Source organism: Anser anser (assembly GCF_964211835.1).
Source record: "Anser anser genome assembly, chromosome: 1".
In the NCBI taxonomy this organism is placed as follows: Eukaryota; Metazoa; Chordata; class Aves; order Anseriformes; family Anatidae; genus Anser; species Anser anser.
Window position 1 is genome coordinate 46,216,739 of NC_139720.1, and position 22,686 is coordinate 46,239,424.

The window sequence follows — 22,686 nt, forward strand, 5'->3', positions numbered from 1 at the left end:
TTCTTTTATTTTTCTCTTTAACGAGTTTACTGAGAATTGTGGTAACACCAGAAGTAATTTGCTTGATGGTGGTTAAACTTTCTTAATTGGGCTTGCCTAGGAATGAACAGGCCTTTAACTGTTGTGTTTCCCAGACACACGGTGACTTTTTGAATGTGCTTCTGATTCCTTAGCTCTGAATCAGACTTGGAAAAAAAGATGTTGTTTTAAATACTTGATGGATTTGCTAGTGACCTAGTTGTAATGTACTAATGCCTGTGCCGCTTTTCCCTGACACACAAAGATTAAAGGATAGTAATGCTGAAGTGGGATGGTTCAACCTCTTGCCTGTAAGATGCAATTGCCAAATTAGGAAAGCAGTTTAAGCCATGGTATTCTTAAGGATTACGTACTTTGACCTACAGTAACAAGGCCAGTTTGCTTTGCTTGCTGTGAACTTACTTTAGTAATCTTTGAGGTTAAGGTGATTTTCAAGGTCAACTTTGTCATATAAATTTTTTCTTGAACAAATGTGTTAAATGAAAACTGACATCAAAAGATAACTGTTCAATGGTAGATTGTACAACAGTCTTTCTGGCTTCTCAAGGAAGACAAATGTAAAGGCCTAAGTGTCCAACTTCAGCCCTTTATTACATCTGAATTTCCACTATTTTGGTTGGGATATCTTTATCACTGAAACTTTGATTACATTTTAATTAACATTCCCTAGTTGGCATCCTTTTTTGCATAGCTAGGAGGTAGCTAGAACCCAGTTGTCTAGCCAAAAGTACTTTCTTGGAACTGAGTCATCCTTTGTAAAACTCCATCTGTTAACACAGTGGCAAATATTAAATTTCCTTTGCTCTTCATCAATCTCTCCTCCTGTTTCTATGTGATGAGCAGTAAAATTTTGAAGATTGCTTTGTAGACCTGTGGATGCTATGCAGCAGTTTTTCCTCTAACAAAGTACAAATAGATTCCAGTGAGGAAACAACAGACAGATGTCTACATCCAGGTGTTCGTAATTAACTCTTATTTATATTACAGAGAATTCTGTATTCAGTGCCCTACTGTTCTTTGCATGAATCGTGTAACAAAGGAGAATGTTCCGAAGGTCTTAATTTAACCTCAAAAGAACGGTCAAAAATTCCAAAATGGTAGGATAACTAGAATAAACCTTTGCTTCCCCTGTCCCTCCCCAGACTAAGGGATTAGATTCCCCAACCCCCCCCCCCCGCCATGTTTTGCAAAGCAAGTCATTAACTGAGACAGCAGTATTCACAATATGGTGAAGTATAAGAAAATACGGAGTAGGAAGCTAATGAGTTTCTAGGTAGTAGCCAGGGATCATGGATAAGATCTATGATCTTATCACTTCATGGACAAGAGTAGCATAGTTTGTGGATCAAGTGAATTGTGGTGATCATCATGATAATAAAATACAGTAGGTAGGGCAGGTTGACCTGTGAAAAAATCTAATTTGAGGACAAAGCTTTTTGGTGTGTTTTGTCTGACTGGCGAAGGGAGTAAATGGAGGAATTCAGAAGAGGTGGTATAAACTCAGAGCTAGACAGGGACATAATATTAGCTGTTGAGTTTCTAATGAGCATGAAATGGGACAAGATTGCAGAACTATAAGCCTTAAATCAAGAGCCTTCCCAGTTTATATCAAAATTTAGGTCACAAACATTGCACTGTGAATAAGCTAGGAGATTAATGGATTTATTCAGTTGCTAGAAATAAAGTTTTGCTTTTGGTATATTCACATCTTATTCTTCATCCCTGTTATTATGCATTATGTGTAATTTGTGTTATAGCTCTGCTATTTTAATAAAGCCTTCAATTAAAATAGGATTTGGGTCTCATTCCCTTAATTCCCAGCTTCTTTTTTAAGGATCCCACTTCAAGTACCAAAAATACAATAACAGCATACAATTATACTAGAATATGCTGTGTTGCAAATTATACTAGAATGCATCTTTCTATAAAATACTTCTGCTAGATTAGCCAAGAGTCATATAATGAATTTTTATGTACAGATTCTGTTTTAAAGATTCAGCGCTAAACTTCCACTATTATTATGAATTTTAGTGGACTAGGTTCAAATATTTTCCATTAACATTTTTTTGAACTGTGTTAAATATTTCTTTGAAAGAACAACCATGTAGGAAGAAAACCCAGATGAGTATGCATTAAATCAAAATGCTTTTTTTTTTAAATGCCCTTTTCAAAATGCTATTTTTCAAAATATATATGATGGGTAAATAATGACAAAGAATCAAGAATTCTACAATCCAATATTTAACTGGGGCAGTGTGTTAGAATTCTCAAAATATGAAAACCTTTATAAACAAATTTAAAAAATAAAAGTAATTCTGGTACTTTACAAAAGTTTATGGGAAAATGCCATGGTCTGGAATGTCTTATGTATATTTAGAAAAAAAAAAATTCAGTGATTTTCTTTCTTTCTTTCTTTCTTTCTTTCTTCATATATCAGCCTTTTACTTTGTTACCTCTTATGTCTCCAACTTTTTTTCTGTTGTTTTTCAAGTCCTTGGATAAAGTTGTAATGGAAATGAGCACATGTGAAGAACCACGAGCCCCTAATGGACCCTCTCCTATAGCAACTGCGTCAGGACAGAGGTCAGCAATGATCCTTACTTGTACTTGATTTAAAAAAAGTTTAATTTTCTCTTTTTGAATTAGTGTAGAACACTTAGATTCACTGCGTATTTCCTGTAGTATATAGTGTTGCAGCTCTAAAATATTATTACTTCTGGACGGAGTTACATATGTATACTGATAGAGCTGTTTAATTTCAGACCTGTGTCTGGAAAAAACATCTAAACCGTATATGGAACTTGCTAGAAATGTTTCATTTAAGTATAACTACTGCGTTAAAAATATACTCATTTGATTTGTCTTTAATTTTCAAAATTTTAAATATCTTGCCTTTCAACTTATTTGGAAAATATATATAATGGTGTGGGAGTGTGTGTTTTGTATAATGAATGTTGTTAAAATTTGTTAGTGTGGTATTTTAATGTTCTAGCTTCTTTTTGAAATCTTATTGAAAGATTTCACGCTTGCTATATATCTGGTAATCTGTGAAGATGACATATTGCTACAGCAGTGTTTTTTTTTTTTCCCAATCTTTTTCTTTTATGGACCCAAAATGTTTTTCAGTGAGCATAGGGACCCATGTATAGAGAAATGAATTTTATGATACAATTCGTTTTCTTATTGTAATTTATGTATAATACTTAGAAGTAGTCCATGGTTCTCTGTCTCCTTGTACAGAGTACAGCTTGAAAATCATTGCCATAGAGATTCTGTGTAGGATGAAAGTTATAAAAAGGCAAAGGAATGACGAACCACTTAAACTGTACTTTTAAAACAAGCAGGAAAAAAACCAAAGCCAAATAAATTTAGATGTTAAAAGAATATATGAAACAGTATTTTCCATTCACTAATCTAGAACTTTCAGAGTGGTTAAGATTTTTACTAAAAATTTAATTGCAGCTGCTTTATCTCAGTACTGGGATACCTGTTGATCTGGTCTGTAAATTTGACTATTTAGGATGCCTTTCTTTTGTAGGATGAAACAAAGCGAACTGTTTATGCTATTTTGCATATAAAAAGGTAGTTGTCTTGATGGGCAGCATAACTTAGTATAACTTAGTATAACTTAGCTCACAGAAAGAAATACCAGCCAGATTGGAACTGTCAGATAGTTCAACACTAATTACTCTTGTATACATGAAGAAGAGTAGTGTATCTACATAGTAGTGTAGATTGTTTTAATACAAACACAGCAATTTTTATCTATTTTTATAAGTATACCACTCTATTCATATTTTACCATGGAAAGTTGTGTTAATTGTTATAGTTCATGGAGTTTGATCATTGTCCAAAATATGTTCTTTATTCACAGAATGATTGTTTTGAGATTAGGATCAGAGGGTAGAGAAGAAGTTAGTGTAAATTGGGTCAAATATTTAACAAAAAATTGTAACTGATAAAGAATAAATTATGAACTTATATTATGGTCTGTGTTATGTTGTATTTCAGTTGTTTAATAAGTATAATTTGTGACATTTCCTTTGGCTTGTAATTAATACATTGTCATTTCACCTTCTAGTGAATATGGCTTTGCTGAAAAAGTGGTAGAAGGAATTTCGGTTTCTGTGAACTCCATTGTAATAAGGATTGGTGCAAAAGCCTTTAATGCTTCATTTGAACTTTCCCAGCTAAGAATATATAGTGTAAATGCAAATTGGGAACATGCTGACCTGAGATTTACCAGGATACAAGAAGGTCAACGTGGAGAGGTGAATATTATCTTTTGCTAACTTTTTTTATATTATTTTTGTGGTAGAAGAGGAGGTAGTTGAAATGCACACTAGGAAACATGCTGTTACCAGGAATGGAGAAACTGCACTCAGTAATTTCAGCTGTTCCCTAAGAACCCAAGGACATAAAAATGGTAGGTGAGAGTCAGATCAAACGATATGTCTGTAGCAGTGCCCAAAGGGGATGTTCAGGGAAGACTGAATACCAAGGCAAGCATATGTAGAGTTCCACTGTTACATTCTCCAAGACCCTGACCATTTTAAAATGCAAACTACAGCAGATGTGAAGAAAACAGGAAGGAAAAAAAAAGTCAATATTAACTAAGTGGTGTTTTTTGTTTTTGTTTTTTTTTTTTAATTTTTAAAGCTTTAGCTGGTCATTTATTTGCTTGTGAGAGCTTTCCTAAAAAAGATTTTTTTCTTTAAACAATTTTAACTGAGTTCTAATAAAGATTCTATGCAAGAGTTGAACATTTTTCTGGGGATAATTAAATCATACATGTACAAAAAAGTAATAGCACTAAAGTACATACTTTGCTACTCTCTGGGAAAAGTAACATGCAAGTCCTGCATTGGTGTACATCATTCTTTTGCTTTCTCCCATGTAACTGAAGTAAAATGTGTACTAAGTGCAAGGCTGATGCCGAATGTTGTGTTTTCTATTGACAACTAGTTACTTTTGACATGCAGCAGACCTTGAATATATTTAAAAAAAAAAAAAAGGTGAAACTTAGAGCTAATTATTACTGATTATTAATTATTACAGTTTGCATCATGTCCCTTCTGCAGTTTATCTGTGTGTTAATGAAGTCTAAATAGGAAGAATTCAAGTTTGAATAGATGGAATTTTGTATTGCTATATTTTTTGATTTTATGCTTTTTAAGAAGAATTTGGTTCGGAATAGCCTCCCCCTATACAACAGTGCTTTCCTTGAGGAGTGTTTCATTAGGTTCAATGAGTTCTGGAAACACAGACTTGTAGGAACTGTAGCAAGTGATTTATTAGCGATAAATTGCATTAAAATAAATGGTGAGAGAACGAAACCGACACTGTACTATAAAGGTAATTTATGCTAAAAGGTAATTTATGCTAAAAACATTTTAAGGAAGTAAGTTCTTCTAGATCGTGTTCTACCTACACGTAGTATAATGAGGAATCTCCTTAGAATTTTTAGGAGGTTCTATTTACGCTGCTTCTGGACAAACAGGGTAGATACTTTCCTTTTCTGCAAACAGTATTTTTCAGGCTGCTTTTCACTATGCCTTTCCATCTTTTCTACTTCCTTGTGTGTACCTCCTCAAACAAACTGGGTATGTTTTACTTAAGTCTCTGCTTATATTTGCAGGACATAGGCTGTACAGTTTTCTGGATGACAAGAGAATGGCAACTGCAAAATAAGACACATACCTAACAAACTCTTCCCTCTTCCGCTTCTCCCTGTGGCGGAACTTTTTTCTTCAAAGAGTAATGTAGGAATGAGTTTTAAGGAAACTAGAATTAACTTTTTTTCCTCTTGATGCCCCAGTTTATTTGATGATTTTCCATGTTGCTACTGGATAATCACTCATTTTCCTATATTTGACTTTCAATATCCAGCTCTACTTGATGTTCTTGTGTTGTTATTTTCACATTTGCCTACTGTCTTCTAGAAATCTATCTCCTGGTTTGAAAGTTTGTGGAGTCTATGTAGCTTAAAATATATTTAATGTTTAACTTTCTTTAATTGAAACAAAAAAATAAACCCCCCTACTCTTTTGTAGCTTTGCTTCCTTCCTGACTCTGTTCCTACATACTAGGATTTAGCGTTCTGAGACCACACTAGACAATCTTTTTTGCTGTCTACTAAAAGCAACCTAGTATGAAATATGCCTTCATTGTTGTGGTTTTTTCTGGATATTTTAAATGCTGGTTCTTCGCTCTGCCTGCTTTGAACTCACTTGACATTTCTGCGATATTCTGGAGGTAAAGAGCAGGATAAGGGCTTTTATTCTTGACTCCTCTAAGTGGAATAAATGAGTAAAATGTACTTGTTCATATAGCTCTGCATGAAGGATGTGCGTGTGCGTATAGATATATGCGTACACCCACATGTGCTTCTGCACATACTTTGTTGGAAGTAAACTGTCATATTTCATGAAGGTGTGTTTCTCTTTTTCTCTGTTTAAAGGTTTTGACTTTTAAAGAAATCAACTGGCAGATGATCAGAATAGAAGCGGATGCAATCCAGAGTTCTAAGCATGAAATCATGAGTGCTCCAGTTCGACTCATTACGAACCAATCAAAAATCAGGGTCACACTTAAAAGAAGGGTAAACTTGAAAACTTTGAAATCTTCTATTATTTTATGAATTCATAGTTAACTTAGGCTCTCCATGCATATATGCACATTGTGAAGATTTTTAATTTAATCCAGTTTAATTTTTTATAACATGTAATCAGTAAGACTGAAAGAGTGGTCAGAATTTAAATAACTGCAGACAGAATTTAAAAATGAAGAACTTCCACAGGTCCTACTAATTAAATTATTTGACCTCCAGAGCTTTATTTATGATGATGCATCTTGTCTTATCTCTCTAGATTCAGACGATATTTACATTACTTATGGTTACATAAGCAGTTCAGAATTCAATGCATGCTACGCACATAATAAGTTAGGCAATAATAAAGATGCTGTGGTATATCATAGGCACTTTTTAGTTAGTAAGATAAATAATAAGAGTATCTTTCATTTAAAATCTTATTCAATATGGGAGAAACTTCCTTTTAAAGAAGTGTGAGGTTCTGTTCAGTCTTTTTCATACATTTTATATAAGACACTTTTTAAAATTTTCATTCTATAGCTAAAGGATTGTAACGTGGTGGCATCAAAACTGGTTCTGATTCTGGATGACTTGCTGTGGGTTTTGACTGATTCCCAGTTGAAAGCCATGGTGCAGTATGCCAAATCTCTTAGTGAAGCCATAGAGAAATCAACAGAGCAGAGAAAAAGCTTGGCTTCCGAAACAGCTCAGGTACGATAACTGCTTGTCTCACTTTATGAGTATCAAGTTTTTAAAAATATAATATGTGGTTAGTTGCATTAATTGATTTTTTTTTTGAGGATGCAAGTTACTCATTTTCATTCAACTGTCTATCTTGAATTACATCATGAATGATCACAGTAGTATAAAAGACTTCATTTTACAAGATTTTGTGTATTAATGTCAATTACAGGAAAGAAAAAATGTTTCTATATTCATGTACAGAGTATTTTGACTTCTGCGTTTACTTAAAAATTGATAAATTATTTAGTAAATCTGGTCTTAAAATAGATTCTGATGAAGAATTATAAATAAATAAAATTGAGACACTCAAGTAACATTAATGGATGAATAGATACACTTACTGTAATGGTTTAAGGTGCTGGTCCAGTTTGTTTTCGTGGTCCTGAAATGCTAGGTTTTAATCAGAGCTTTCCTTAATGCAGCTCTCTTGTTGGAATACATGGTGAAAAAATAATTCTACTTTTAACATATCTGCTGGCATAGATGTTATGTTTATGCTGTATGTAAAATAGTCTTACATAAACATTTTTGTCATCTTTCAGCACATATAGCATGCTAGACCAACTGGTCTTTCTAGTGAGTGTTGTGGGGAGGATCTCTTTTTGTCTGTGAAGCAGCAGCACAAATACCCTGATAAAAGATGGGACTGTAAACGACAGTTTATTACTAGGACTGATTGAATAAATTCACTTGTGTCGAATCTCATACAATAAAACTATTGTACTGTAATGCAGAGTTCAGTTCTTGTGGTGGTCCTGATGATTTGCAAAGTGATTTGATGGTTCAGATACAGCAATCAAATGGCTAGCTGTCATTGAGCAGGGAGGTTCTGATTCTTCAATTCCCTGTACTTGCATCTTGCCGATTCTCTGATCCTGGTGCTGGCTTGTGTTTGAGCCTATAGTGATACAGTTTGGGGAGCTAAACTAGCAGAAATGATGCCAGCAAAAAAAAATTTTCTGCTAGTCTGGCTTGCAACAAAAATTAGAGAAATACCAGTGCTGCAAGAACAGGGTATAAAGATGTGGGGAAAGGGAAAAACAGGGCATGAATTGACATTGTCTCTTTGTGACACCTAGCCATTAGATCAACCTATCTGTATTCTAAAATAACACTCTTAAATCTCATTCACGATCCAAAGTGAACATAATGTATATGATGCATATTTTTCCTTATTTGAAAGGTCTATTTATAGTAAGTGAAGAGTTGTGGTGGTTTTAAGCTTGAAGGGAAGGATAAATTTCTACCAATTGATGTGACTAAATATTTTCAGAGCTCTGCTCCTGCACCCAGCTCTCAGCAGGTGAAAGCGCACCAGACTACAGCAGCACCTGATCAAAATGATGCGATAGTGAAATTGTTTAATGATTTCGATGTTAAGGAAACTTCTCATCACTTAGTAATTTCCCATTTGGACCTACATATATGTGATGATATCCACTCTAAAGAAAAAGGTAACTGTTCAGGTTTTGCTTTCCTTTTTTTTTTTTTTTGAGTAACATGCATATAAACTGTAATTGTCTTTACTGGATTCTTCAAAATGTCTTCTGATGTTAATCAACAGCTTTTATTTTAGAGGAATTGTCTTCCTGTGTCTCTAGACACACATAAAATTGGCTAGATGCCTCTACCAGGAGAATATTACATTGTTAAATGCAATTACTTTAAAATAAATGTAACAAAAACTGCTAATAGTACTAGAATCTTCAGTGCTTTTTTGTCTTCTAGAAACTGATTTTGTCCAGACTGATGGTTTCTGCTGATTTTTCCTTTATATTGCTAGCTAACTGTATTATCAGCACTGCAGTGGCAATAGTACTGTTGCTTGAAAGGGTCACTGTGCAATCTGTTTGTGTAAATATTCCTTATAAAATACAGATAGTTTACACTAATAAACAAGCAATCTTCTCTATGTTACTAATTTTGAAAATTTAGGATGTTCTGCAGCGAATTGGAGGAACAAAACAAGTGTTCTGTGGCCGTATAGTTTTTGTCTGTAGTACTTGTACTATTTTAATCCAAGGCTACTGCAGTGTACCACGTTTATAATTAGAGGAAAAAAGACAAATGACCCATTTCATGCCTTTGAAAGTGGTCAGAAGAGAATGACGTATCAGTGTATATTCAAGGAGCTGGCTAGTCACTGAAAAATGTACAGAGGGATACAAGGTCTGCTATAAAAGAGAGTGAAAAACTTAAGACTTAGTGAATGTATTTCCCTGACTGGGAAAGATACTTGTACAGCAGCAGAGCATACAGCTCACTGGCTAGAGATAAATTACATGCAAGGAAATGTGTCTACTGAAGTTGAGATTTATTGTTCTCAGAGAGATCTCTTTTTTTCAATCTTTTTTTTCCTTTTTTTAATGAAATTTTAAATTTAGTGGAAAATCAGGACAGAGAGATTCTCAGCATCCCTCTTCACTGCAGGAATATCTGTCAGATAAGAAAACAGATTATATTTACAGTATCCTTGTACATCTGTCTTTGGTCATAATCTTCAGTATGAAAAGTTTTGTTTCAGGAAAAACTGCAGGATTATGTGTACAAAGAGTTAGTTACCTTTATTTTTCAGTAACATTTAAAATAATATGCAGTTTGTTAGTAGTGATTGAGCACAGAACATAGATTTCTTTCTACAAGCTGATATTTAGAAAACAGTGAAGACGACCTGAGTGAAAATTTTGAGGGAAGTTGATGAGATTGTAGGGGGGGAGAGAGATAGTAGAGGGGGTAGAAAAAATAGCTGTTAGGTGTTTCAGGGAACATTAGAACTACCGTTCTAAATCCAAGACCTGCAGAGCTGAGCATTGCTTTATTTTACAGATTCAAATAGACGTGTCACAGGAGGGGCCATGCAGCTTTCTTTCAGCTATTTAACAGTGGACTATTATCCATTTCACAAAGCAGGTATGAAAGTGAGCATTTTTTGAACTACCTGTAAATGGAACTGCATAGCTAAAATTAAAAAATAAATAAATATGTGTATATGGCTTGAATAATAATAGTTTTACAAACACTTGAAATGTACACTTTCTGTATGTAAAATGAAACAACAAAAACAATCTGGAACCAATTAAATTCCTGTAAATGAACTATTCTAGGCCAAACAGTTTTCCTGTTCACTGTTTCGTTTGGCCAACAAAATGGTGTTTGCACTTTTCTGACGTGAAAAAAAATGTGTTTTGACAGGAGAAGACAGACTGAGAATTCACTAATTGGATACCTACAGGAGTCAGATGCAGCCTTCTAATATGGCAGATTTCTTTCCATATAGAAGTTTTATCATTTTATGGGCATTTACAAACTGCTTTTTTTTTCTAAACAAGAACGCTAGTGTGTAGGGAGTCAGTTGGGCAGCATTTTGTTATATTTTTGGGGAATTTTTATGGAAACATCTGTTAGCAGTTTCCAACCAAGAATTTCTTATAAAGCATTCCTAGTAAATCTGTTCTTCAGAAGTCTTAAAATAAAATTCCAGCAGCAATTATCCAATTATCAAAATAAAAGAGACAAAAGAGGTTTGCTCTTGAATTTGTGATCAAATGCAATCTATTTCAGTGTGAGAGGGACTTCTGCTTGGCGGATTGGGGGCATTGTGCTTTTGTTTTGCTTTTTACAAACACAAACCAGTCTCTTTGGAGTGATATCCATGCGCATTAAAGACAGGAATTAGCAGTAGCTTGCTGTAGTCATTCTTGTTACTCATGGATGCAGATGGAATCATTTAATGCCAATCTACTTCACTTCTAAATAGCAAGCATAGTTTTAGCACCTTATAAAATTTATAGTAATTTAGCGTGGGTTAGACAAGCATATTCATTTCTATAGATTGGCCCAATATCAGTTGAGTTGTGTAATGTTAGTTTTCTTTCCTGTGAAAGTGGGAAGTCAAGTCACAGGTGTTTAACATGCCTGTCTTGTGACTCAGCTGTTCATATACTGTTTTTCATTGCTACTTCCTACGAAGTCTAGGGGAACATCTGGTCTCACTGTTTACACTTCCTGTGAGGTCTGCTCTTGAAAGGAGGAAGAAATGGAAGAAGTAGACTAATAATTAGATTTTTATTTTCTTCTGGAAGAATTTTTAGCCAGGTTGAAGCAGTAGGCTCTTGAATGGGCATGTTAGAAGCCGACTGAGAATGCTTTAAAAGAAATGAATACTTGGGGCATGACTCCCACAGCATGAAAACAGAGATGGAAACAGTCATCTGTAGGGCAAAGGTAGTGTTCTCCTGCAGTCTTAAACAGTGTTCCATACAGTACGTTTAAGTAGCAGAAATCAAAGTCTCTCTAACAGCAGGCAACCACAAAAACATGTAGGAGGGTGCTCCTCTTTGGTCCAGTCTGTGGAGGGGAAGGGCCCATGCCAGAACTTCTTCTTTCCAATTTAAGAAGTTGTCGTCTTCTCACTATATTAGAATAATGTGGCAATTCTATGGGCAAGCAATTGTAAGAGGTGGGAGAGCCCCTTTACTCCAGGGAAAAGGAGCACTTTTTAATTTTGTAAGTTCAAAGGGAGTTCTCTACCCATGTAGGTGTCATGCTTATATATACTGCTGAGTCTGGTACTGTCATCTGATATGCAGAGCACTTTACTGAGATGAGATGCTGCAATACTGTGTCCTTAAAGAAAACAGCATATTAATACTTCCTAACAGTGGGCAAGGAAGAAACAACTATGTATCTCTGAGACTGTTACCAGGCTGTTTTCCAGTTTTGTACTTCTCTGGCCCATGGAATATTTAGAAATGCTCCTTTTGGTATAGTCTTTCTGGGAATTGCAATGAACTCTTCAGGAAAAAGTCCTCAATAATTAATAATAATATTTGCAGATGGAGCTATTGTGGGTTTTTGGTTTTGTTTTGTTCCATACCACAGCAAGACTAATGGGAGCGTGGGTGCTGTAAGATACACTTCTAATCCGTTGAGCATCAATCCTTCCAACAACAGCCTTTCGTAGTACTTAAGAAAAGTGAAGCAGGATGTGGGTCCATTGACTGTGATAATCCTAACATAAGACAGACTGTTGCTGGATGTTGTAAACCTGTCTGTACAGCAATCCATTTCTTTACTGGTCTTCCCAGACCTGCTCTCACAGAAGCTTATACCAGATCCCTTACCTGTGCAGCTGATCTTGTCTACCAGGATTCCCACGTTGTTCTGCAAAGCTGCTTCTCAGCTGGTCAGCCCCTAGCCTGTACAGTTGCATGGGGTTATTCCTGTCTGGGACTTAGATTTTTCTTTGACCTTCCTACTGGGTCACTTTTCTAGCCTTTTAAGGTCTCTGTGAATGGCAGCACAACTACCTGGTTTATCAATTATTTCTCCCATCTGCAAAGTTAAAGCCTGTTCTATCATCCAGGTCATTAATGAAGTTATATTGTCCCCAGTATTGACCTTTGGGATACACCACCATTATTGACTGCCTCCAGTGGACTTCATACTGCTTATCCTAGCCCTTTGAAACCAACAGTTAAACCAGTTTTCTGTCTACCTCACCACGTACTTATCGTCGTCATTTTGTCACAGAACGTGTCTTGGGACAGTGTTGAAAGCCTTGCTATAATATTCAAGGTAAACAACATCCACTATTCTTCCCTCATCACCAAGCCAGTCATCTTACAGTAGAAGGCTATGAAGTTCAAGAGGCATGACTTCCCTTCCATAAATTCATGCTGACTAGTCTGTCACCTTCCTGTCCTTAATGTGTTTTGAAATGGTTTTCAGGATTCTGACTTCTCTGCTGCCTTCTTGGGAATTGAGATGAAGCTGTTGTTCCTTTTGTCCTTCTTGAAGATAGGAATGGCACTTGCTTCCTTTCAGTCCTTAGGAACTTCTCTTGATCACCATTCACTAATAACATTTCAAAGATAATTTGGAATGGCCTTCCTGTGGCATTAGACAGCTCTCTCAACCCTCATGTGCATCCCTTTCAGGATCCGGTGGACTTGGGCATGTCTAATCTGTTAAAGTGTTTCCTAAGTTAACACTCCTCTGCTGAGGGGAAGGTCTTCTTGCTCCAAACTCTCACATGGTCTCAGGGACCTAGGACTTTTGAAGGCAAGTCTTACCAGTGAATATTGTGGCAAAGAAGGCAAAGAGGATCTCTGCCTTCTGCATGTCCTTTATCTCCTGCTCAAGAGCAGCAAGTCCAAATTTTCCCTAGTTTTCCTTTTGCTGCTGATACACCTGTAGAAGGGTTTCTTGTTGCCCTTCACACGTCTTACCAGATGTCATGTCAGCTTGTGAGGTCAGCTTCGGCATTCCTAGCCCCATCTTCTGTATTCTTTCTGGGTCACCTGCTGCTGCTTCCACATCTTGTACCCTTCCTTTTTATATTTGAAATTAGTCAGGAACATCTGGTTCATCCACAGAGGCCTCCTGCCTCTTCTGCTTGATTTCCTGCTTTTCAGTGTGGATCTTTCTTGAGCTTGGAATTGATTCTTGAAAATCAACCAGTTTTCCTGTACCCCTCCTCTATCCAGGGTTATATACCATGAAATTCTTTCAAGTACTCCAGTCTGTTCTCCTGAAGTCCTGGGTTGTCATTCTGCTTTTTGCCTTGTTGCTTTACCTCAGGATTCTGAACTCCACCATCTCACGGTAACTGGAGCCAAGGCTGCCCCTGACCTTCACATCCCTGGCCAGTACTTCCTTTTCGGTAAGAATCGGGTCCAGCAGAGCATGTGAATGTGATACTTCTTCCAGTTGTCTGAGGAGCGCCTCATGGTCTTCGAGATGAGATGACCTGATCTGTAAGCTCTCGGCTGGTTGATCATGCATCGCAAGGCACCGCTCTCACAGTAAGGGACACTCCCCCTCCTTGCCTTCCCAAAGAGCCTGTATCCATCCTTAGTGGTGTTTCAGTTGTGTGTGTCTCTGTGATCCCGATAAGATCATAGCCCTGCAACTGCATGCAGATCTCTAATTACTCCTGCTTCCACTTGTTCCTCATGCTGCATGCATTGGTGTAAAGTTACTTCAGAGAGGCACCCACCCATACTGACTTCCCAGGAAGGGTAAGAGACCTTTCCCTGTAATGCTGCTGTCCTGTAGTTTATATACATATGCCTGGGGTGACCCCACTTTATCCCTGTTTTGGAAAAAAACATCCTCCTGGACTTGAATTTAATCTATGATTCTACCTCTGCCCTCTTGCACTCTTTCTGTTTTCTTCCCTTTTCCCTTCTCTTCTTCCTTAGCTAGAAAGATGCAAATAGCCATCAAAACACTACGAGGTAGGAGGATGGGGAAAATGCCATCTCCTGTGGTACTTTTCTCTGTTACTGTGTCTTCCATGCTGAAATCTTTGCTTTTAGACTTGAAATCAGAATTTTTTTCCAAGGCATTTTCCTATTTTAATGTCAACTGTATTTACACAACTCCGGTGTTAGTTTCCACGTCTTCATTAAGTCCCAAATGAAGTAAGTTTTCACATACTGATACTTAAAGAGTAATGTACTGCTTGGTAAAAGTTACTTGTATTGCATACTTACGGTTGAACAGGTTAGTAGACTGTCTTTACAGAGACTCTTAGAAGATATCCCAATTTCTTTCACAGGTTTAAATGCTTTACAAACAGAAACTTGCTATAAATAAAAGAATTTCCACTGGTATTGATTTTTAAGGCTGTGTGCTGTGCTAGAATACTGATTGCTTTCTTCTTGGTCGTTCAGCATGAAGGTGCTAAAGAACCAAGACAAAAAGAGAAAAGAGTACATTTCTGAAAAGAGACCAGGAACAACTTAGGACACAGTTTGGTGGGGAAGATAAGATTAGAAAGAGTGAGCATGGGAAAATTCTCTTTTTTTTTTTTTAGTGAAACATATATACAGATGCAAACACACACACATATACACATATATATGTATAGATATATATGTACATCTGCATGTATATATTTGACATCTTCTAGCATATGAAATTAGCATCATCAAATTTCTCGGAACTGGAAATACCCAGTGATGTTTTGAGCATTAGTTAATGGTGTTAAAAGGCAGGTAGCAATATTATATTATTTTATGAGTGAATTTATGAAGCAGTGCAACTTGTTTTTATGCAATATGTAACTTTTGTTGTAACATCTAAGTTCTGTAATTGCAGCATGCAATGGAATTTTATTTTGAAGAAAACATAGTGAAGTAGTGAAAATCTGTTATCCAGTTAGAAGCAAACTTTCAAATAAAATGAGTTAATATTTTCTCCCATCCTTCATATTTGCAGGAGATAGCTGCAATCACTGGATGCATTATAGTGATGCCACTAAAGCCAGAAGTGGATGGGCCACAGAATTATTAAATGAATTCAAAAGCAATGTTGAATTGCTTAAGCAGGCTGTGAAGGATCAGTTTATAGGTTCTCCTGCCACATCACCACCTGCTGTATCTCCTCAAAAGCTACAGACAGGTACTTTGCTTACATCGCTAATGCTCTAATTCCATTCAATATTGAAACTATCGTAAAGACAACTGTTTTCAATGATTCCATCATTGTTCTTTCCTACAGGCAAGGAACAGATACCGAAAGGAACATCTAGGGCTTCCTCTGTATCTTCCCAACAACCAAAGGGCAAACTGATGTCTAGTCCTATTGTGGTTAGACTTGCAGATTTCAATATATATCAGGTAAATTTCTTTGAGTTAGTAAAACTGGGGCTGCTTTGCCCTTGACTGGTATGTAACCATGTTTTTTAAGGGGCAATTCTAAAGCTGTTGAAATTTAACAGAAGTCTTTCCATTCATTGTTGTATTAGACTTTTATGGGCCTGCTTCTACTTTATTAAAACTGGTGAATATTTCCTTACTGACCTTATATTGCATGGTACCCTACCACAATACCACAATTATGTTTTGGATCCAGGTTCTATCATCCCACAAATCCTGACATTTAAAATTTCATCCTTCACTATACTTTGTTAGGTACCCAGTATTTTAATGTGATTTTGTACTTCATGTTTCTCTTATTGATATCTTTTTCAAAGTACATAGTTTTTGTTGTCTTTTTTTTGTTTGCTTTTAAGAAATGTTAAATGATGGTTTTTATTCTTCTCTAGTCTGTTCCCCCAGTGATATTTTGAGTAGAATTTAACCATTTTTTTTGTTTGTTTCAGTTAGTTGTTTTAACTGCTGGCGGTGGTCCAGATTAACTCTGGGGTGGATAGGAGGCAACTGGATTAGAGGAGTATAATTCTAAGGCAGAATGGTAGTGATACTGGAGGACCAACTCCAAATTTCAGGTCCAAACAAAAACGCCTGGTGTGTTCCCCTAGTCATTGTGACTTATATTTGTTCTTGTTCAGATTTCCAGGGCTTTTTTTCCATATCGCTTCTGGTAGAGTGGGAGGTTGGAGCTTGCTTCCAGGAGCCTTCATCTGGGTTTCAAGTGTTTTTGTACCGTCAGTGTTTTCATTTGTCTTCTACTCTTCTGACGCTTGTCTGCCTGTCCTTCCTACACAGCTACTTTTTCAGTTTTTAAAAAATAATATAGAAATAATGACATTACAATAAAATTTTTCTAGATATATCTGTCATTTCTTTAAATTTGTGTTAATACAGAGATGTTTGTAACCTGAAAACAGCTATATAGGTGAAGCAGGCTTATAAAGGTTATCTATTCATCTTTTCCAGTGAAACTATTATATATATCATCATATATTGAGTATTTAAAAGTTGGCAACTTCAAATGAGCAGTCAGACCTACAAAGTGTTGGATGAAAGAGCTTTGTTTTGACAAGTTATGTTTTAAACTAAGGTACATTCCATGAAATTTAGAGTCCAATATATACCAAAAGGCAATCTCCTCCTTGGTTCACAATTTATATTGTAAAGAAACAGAAGTAGTAGATTATTCTTCTGTGGTGTCTTGATTCTTCTGTAAAGTAGACCTTTGGGCACAGCCAAATATACATATCCCTTCTAGTTGCATGCTGAATACCTTGCCTAGCAACATACAATTCAGAGTTGGCCCATGTACTGGAATCTGTCCTTTTGACAGTACAAGGACTTCATGACGTTTGCATAATAAACTTACCTAGCTTATTGATCCCTTATCATCTAGATACGGGATCCTTTTTGGACAACTGGTATGCAAATATGCCATGTCCTAGCATAATTGCTTATATAGGAACTGTAGTGTTTGCAATAAAGATATCAGACCACTCTAGGCTTCTACTGAATGCTTTTGAAAGTGACCTACTGCATCCTGCCTCACGAGTGAACGGGATCTGGTACCATTAATACCATACAGTTTTCTTGTGCAACTGTTCTGTGAAGACTCCTACTAAAAGTTAACCAGGTGTTTTGTACTGTTTGCGCTTTGTGTAGACGGGGATCTACATCTGAGAGCAGTGGAATGTTACCCTACCAGGGGCAGTCCTTTGCAATTATAAATGCTTAATGATTGATGAAAATATAATGTATTAATGAAGTTAATCTTCTGTCTTTTACAGGTCTCAACAGCAGACCAGTGCCGTTCTTCCCCTAAAACATTGGTCTCCTGCAATAAAAAGTCACTTTATCTTCCACCAGAAATGCCAGCTATTCATTTTGAATTCACAGAATATTACTACCCAGATGGAAAGGACTTTCCTAGTAAGATGATTTTTTTGTACTGATAGATAATTTTTTATGTAATCTTCCCCTTTATGAAACTTAATATTGACTCCAGGTTGACAGTTCAAAATGGTCAATGGTTTTCTAAATTTGAAAGTACATAATACTGCTTCATTTCCTCAGTGCTTGCATCTGGCAAATCACTATAAATATTGACTTTTATAAATACTGTTTTTTAAGTCTGAAAATAAGCACAACGTTTTTATTATTCTATGAAGAAAGGCTGAGAGAGCTGGGGATGTTCAGTCTCTGAAGAAGAGAAGGCTTTGGAGTGACCTCACTGCAGCTTTTCAATATTTAAAGGGGGCTTACAAAAAAAATATGGAGAACAACTTTTTGCTCGGGCAGATAATGATAAGACAAGGGGGAATAGTTTTAAACTAAAAGAGGGGAGGTTTAGATTAGATGTTAAGAGGAAATCCTTCACTCCGAGGCTGTTGAGGCACTGGAACAGGTTGCCCAGAGAGGTGGTGGATGCCCCATCCCTGGAGGTGTTCAAGGTCAGGTTGGGCAACCTGATCTAGTGGGTGGCATCACTGCCCATGGCAGGGGGGTTGGAACTAGAAAAGGTCTTTGAGGTCCTTTCCAACCTGAGCCATTCTGTGATTCTGTGATTTTTACTGAGAAATTTCTCATTCTCCAATACATACTGTTTCTGTAGTTACACTGCCTGGCTACATAAAAACTCAAACTAATGCAGTAGTATCTAAGATGCTATGAAAGATCTGCTGGAGTTAATTTAATTAATGTGTTACGGGACTAGCCCTGTTTTATATTACAGAAATGTCAGTAGATTTCTTGGATAGATAGGACGTGAGGACAGCAAATCTCCTTGGTTCTGCCCTTCCTCTGTAAGGAGGACAGCCTCCTCCTTTTCTCTGACTCCATTATATTTTAATATTTTACAAAAAATTCAGTTAGTTGCTGTTGTGGTTTAACCCGGCCGGCAGCTAAACACCACACAGCCGTTCGCTCACCCTCCCCTCTCCCTCTCTGGGACGGGGGAGAGAAACGGGAAAGTGAAGCCAGTGAGTTGAGATAAAGACAGTTTATTAAGACAGGAATATAATAACAACAATAATAATAATAATAGTGATAATGATAATAGTATTAATAATAATAATGTGTAAGAAACAAGTGATGCACAATGCAATTGCTCACCACCCGCTGACCGATGCCCAGCCTATCCCCGAGCAGCCGGCCCCCCACCCCGGCCAGCCACCCCTATATATTGTTTAGCATGACGTCAGATGGTATGGAATACCCCTTTGGCCAGTTTGGGTCAGCTGTCCTGGGTCTGTCCCCTCCCAGCTTCTGCTGCACCCCTAGCCTGCTCGCTGGCAGGACAGAGCGAGAAGCCGAAAAGTCCTTGGCCTGGTGTAAACACCGCTCTGCAACAATTAAAACATCAGCATGTTATCAGCGCTCTTCTCATCCTAATCCAAAACATAGCACCCTAACAGCTAGTATGAGGAAAAATTAACTCTGTCCTAACTGGAACCAGGACAGTTGCTTGAAGAGAAAAGAGTATTGCTTTAGGCATCCCCTGACAACATAGTCTTCCTTTGGACCAAAAGAGTGGGTTTCCATTATTCTGACATAAAATACAGATGGAAATGGAAGTCTGTACTCACTTTAAATAAATAAATAAATAAATTTACTCTAATGATTTATTTTGTCTTCTCTTTTAGTTCCATGTCCAAATTTGTATGGCCAGCTGAATGCTTTACAGTTCACCCTGGATGAGAGAAGTATTCTTTGGCTAAACCAGTTTGTGTTGGATTTGAAACAGAGTCTTATTCAGTTCATGGCCATGTACAAGTTAAATGATAACTCAAAATCAGATGAACATGTTGATGTCAGAGTTGATGGACTAATGTTAAAGGTATACTGTCACTGATTAGGGGTTTTGAGGTTCTTTGGAAGAAAATGCTTATTCTCTTACTCTGAAAAGCCATTAGCCGAGCACCTTAAGGAATAAGTGAACAAACAACCCCTGCAGTAAGCAGCATTGCTCTAGAAAACTATGCAAATATGATGGTTTGGACACAGACTTGTCTTAGATGCTAATTCATACCCTAGTGTTCTTTTGTGTTTTTGTGTTTTTAACAGAAGATCTGAATTGGGAGTATTAACACACGTTATTTCAGTGTGTTCAGTGAAGCTGACATAGCAAAAAGAAAAACTTTAGAACTGCATTTAAAATAACTAGCAAACATATGTGCACTCTGCATATTAATGCAAGCGACTTTCCTTGCTCCTCTGATTGTAGTATATCAAAGCTCTTTGGTCTTCTTAGGGAATGCCTGGAGTAAAGAAACTAGTCCATCTGAAGGCATACGTCCTTCTCTAAAACCAATTCTTTACATTTCTTGTTTCATATTGGCCCTTTGCTGTAGTTCAGGTAGAGAAGTTTGTTCTCTACATGTTTATTCCAGAGGAATGACATTAGTTAATGCAGCTGAACATCAGATTTTTGCCTTCCTTGTCATCATCTTTGGAGGAGAAGGTTTGTCGAGGAGGGTTTTTCTTTTTTTTTTTTTTAGCTGAACTAAGAAATAAGACACATCAGTCTAACATAGCTGTCTTAAATCTAAGTCTTTCAGAGAAGAAAAACCTGAGTCCCTTATGTTTTTGTACAAACACTGAGTTTTAGATGCCACAGTATCCCTCTTAAAAATTAGAAGAAATAAATGTTAATCTGCGAGCCTGACTTACCCCTCTTCTGTATTAGTATACTTGAGTTATATACATATAATTAATAATATAAAATTAATATATAATTATGTTGCTGTATTTTAGCTCTTGTGGCTGCTATTTTTTTAAATTATACATTTTCTTAATCTATATCTAACTAAATCTATAGATATCTATTAGATAATCTATTAGATATCTATATCTAACTAAATGAAATGTATTTCTCTTGCAGTTCATCATCCCATCTGAAAATAAACCTGAAATTCATAAAGATCAACCTCGTGCAATTTCCATTCAGAGTTCAGAGATGATTGCTACAAATACAAGATACTCGCCAAACTGCAGGCACTCTGATCTGGAAGCTTTGTTTCAGAACTTCAAAGACTGTGAATTTTTCAGTAGAACTTTCACAACGTTTCCTAAGTCCCAGAAGAATTTTAATCTTTTGCATCCTATCTTCCAGAGACATGCTCATGAACAAGATACTAAAATGCATGATGTTTATAAAGGTTATATCATCCCCAAGTTGAATAAGTATGCATTAAAGACATCTGCAGCTACTGATGTTTGGGCCTTGCATTTTTCCCAGTTTTGGATAGATTACGAAGGAACAAAAAGTGGGAAGGGCCGACCAATAAGCTTCGTGGACTCTTTCCCTCTTTCTCTTTGGATTTGCCAGCCATTAAGATTTGCAAAGTCGCAAAAGGAGCTTTTATTGCATAATCAGACAACTTTTAACATTCCAAAAAGTGAATCTAGTGATCTTGCTAATAGGTTGCAACGTAAAAAACTTTTAAAAGAGTATTACAGGAGTGAGTCAGAGCCCTTGAGCAATGGCATTCAAGTGTCTCATTTCTCAGACACTTCAGGAGTGCTTTCTGAAAGCTCTTCCTCTGATGCAGATGTACATGTTCTAGTCCATGTTCAAAAACATGTAAGCATGCAGATCAATCATTATCAGTATCTTTTTTTGCTGTTTCTCCATGAATCCCTTGTATTGCTCCTAGAAAACTTAAGGAATGATGTAGAAGCAGTGACAGGAAAACCTGCAAAGCAAACAGATATCTGCATTGGGATCCTGCTGAAAAGCGCAGAACTAGCCTTACTACTCCACCCAGTGACTCAGGGAAACCCTTGTAAGTCTCCAGTTGTGGAAAAAGAAAGCCCTGTGGCATCAGAGCTCTCTCCTTCAGGAAATGGAGTAGCTCTTACTTCAGAGAATAAATTAGTTGGTAATAAGATAGTACTTGATTATGTATCTGACTGCAAGCCTATGAATGCTGAAGCTAACAAAGGCATTTTAACGGATCCTCTTTTGTTTAAGTCAGAGAGTAATACGGATTTTCAGAAAGGAATGTCATTTTCAGATGATGCATCAGATAAAGGTTTGGGAGATACCAGTGAAGGAGGAAGCAGTGGACTTTTTAGTAGAAGTGATTCAGAGGAGGTCTGTGGACCTCTAAGTGACAAAAGTAGCTTGCATCATAGAGACTCAGTGTCCATTTTAAATAAGAGAGAAGATTCTACTGAATTTTTCATTGATAAAGAGGATGACAAAAATATGTTCTCAAATAAGTTAAATGAACCGGAAGGTACAACTGAAGGCTTTCTTAACCAAGTCACTGACTTGGAAACAGAAACTACCTTAGAATCTGAAGAGCTTGAAATCAACAAAGAGAAAGTGACCTCAGTTAGAATGTTTACATCCCAGCCTTCATCAAGGTATAGAAGATCTAATACTAAATCAGTTTTACTGCAATTTGAAAATATTTATCAATCTTTTTGTCCATGTACTTCTAGTAATGGTCAGTGAAAGTGAACATCTAGTAGATGAAAATTTTAAAAGTATTTAAATTCTGAAGATATGTGGTAACATTCAGTAAAAGCTAAAACGAACTGTTAGCTAATAGCGTTAAACAATTTACTTAACTTTCAGTTTAAATGTTACAAAATATATATTGAGAAAATAATTGATACAAATATGTACAGGAATGCATGTTG

The 22,686-nt window shown here is 36.5% G+C and overlaps 1 protein-coding gene across 4 annotated transcripts in view; it reads left to right on the plus strand.

Moving 5' to 3' along the window:
- BLTP3B (bridge-like lipid transfer protein family member 3B) overlaps positions 1-22,686 on the plus strand; it is a 57,555-nt gene that overhangs the window by 19,065 nt on the left and 15,804 nt on the right. For all 4 annotated transcript variants that reach the window (XR_014578296.1, XM_083820759.1, XM_083820760.1 and 1 more), the window contains exons 4-14: positions 2,531-2,622; positions 4,121-4,310; positions 6,500-6,640; positions 7,172-7,342; positions 8,649-8,829; positions 10,202-10,285; positions 15,602-15,784; positions 15,884-16,002; positions 17,826-17,967; positions 19,680-19,873; positions 20,918-22,407. Coding sequence is in view for 3 of the 4 variants with exons in the window: in XM_083820759.1 (XP_083676885.1) it covers positions 2,531-2,622; positions 4,121-4,310; positions 6,500-6,640; positions 7,172-7,342; positions 8,649-8,829; positions 10,202-10,285; positions 15,602-15,784; positions 15,884-16,002; positions 17,826-17,967; positions 19,680-19,873; positions 20,918-22,407 (2,987 nt within the window). In the remaining variant the exon portion in view is untranslated. The remainder of the gene's footprint in view (positions 1-2,530; positions 2,623-4,120; positions 4,311-6,499; positions 6,641-7,171; positions 7,343-8,648; positions 8,830-10,201; positions 10,286-15,601; positions 15,785-15,883; positions 16,003-17,825; positions 17,968-19,679; positions 19,874-20,917; positions 22,408-22,686) is intronic.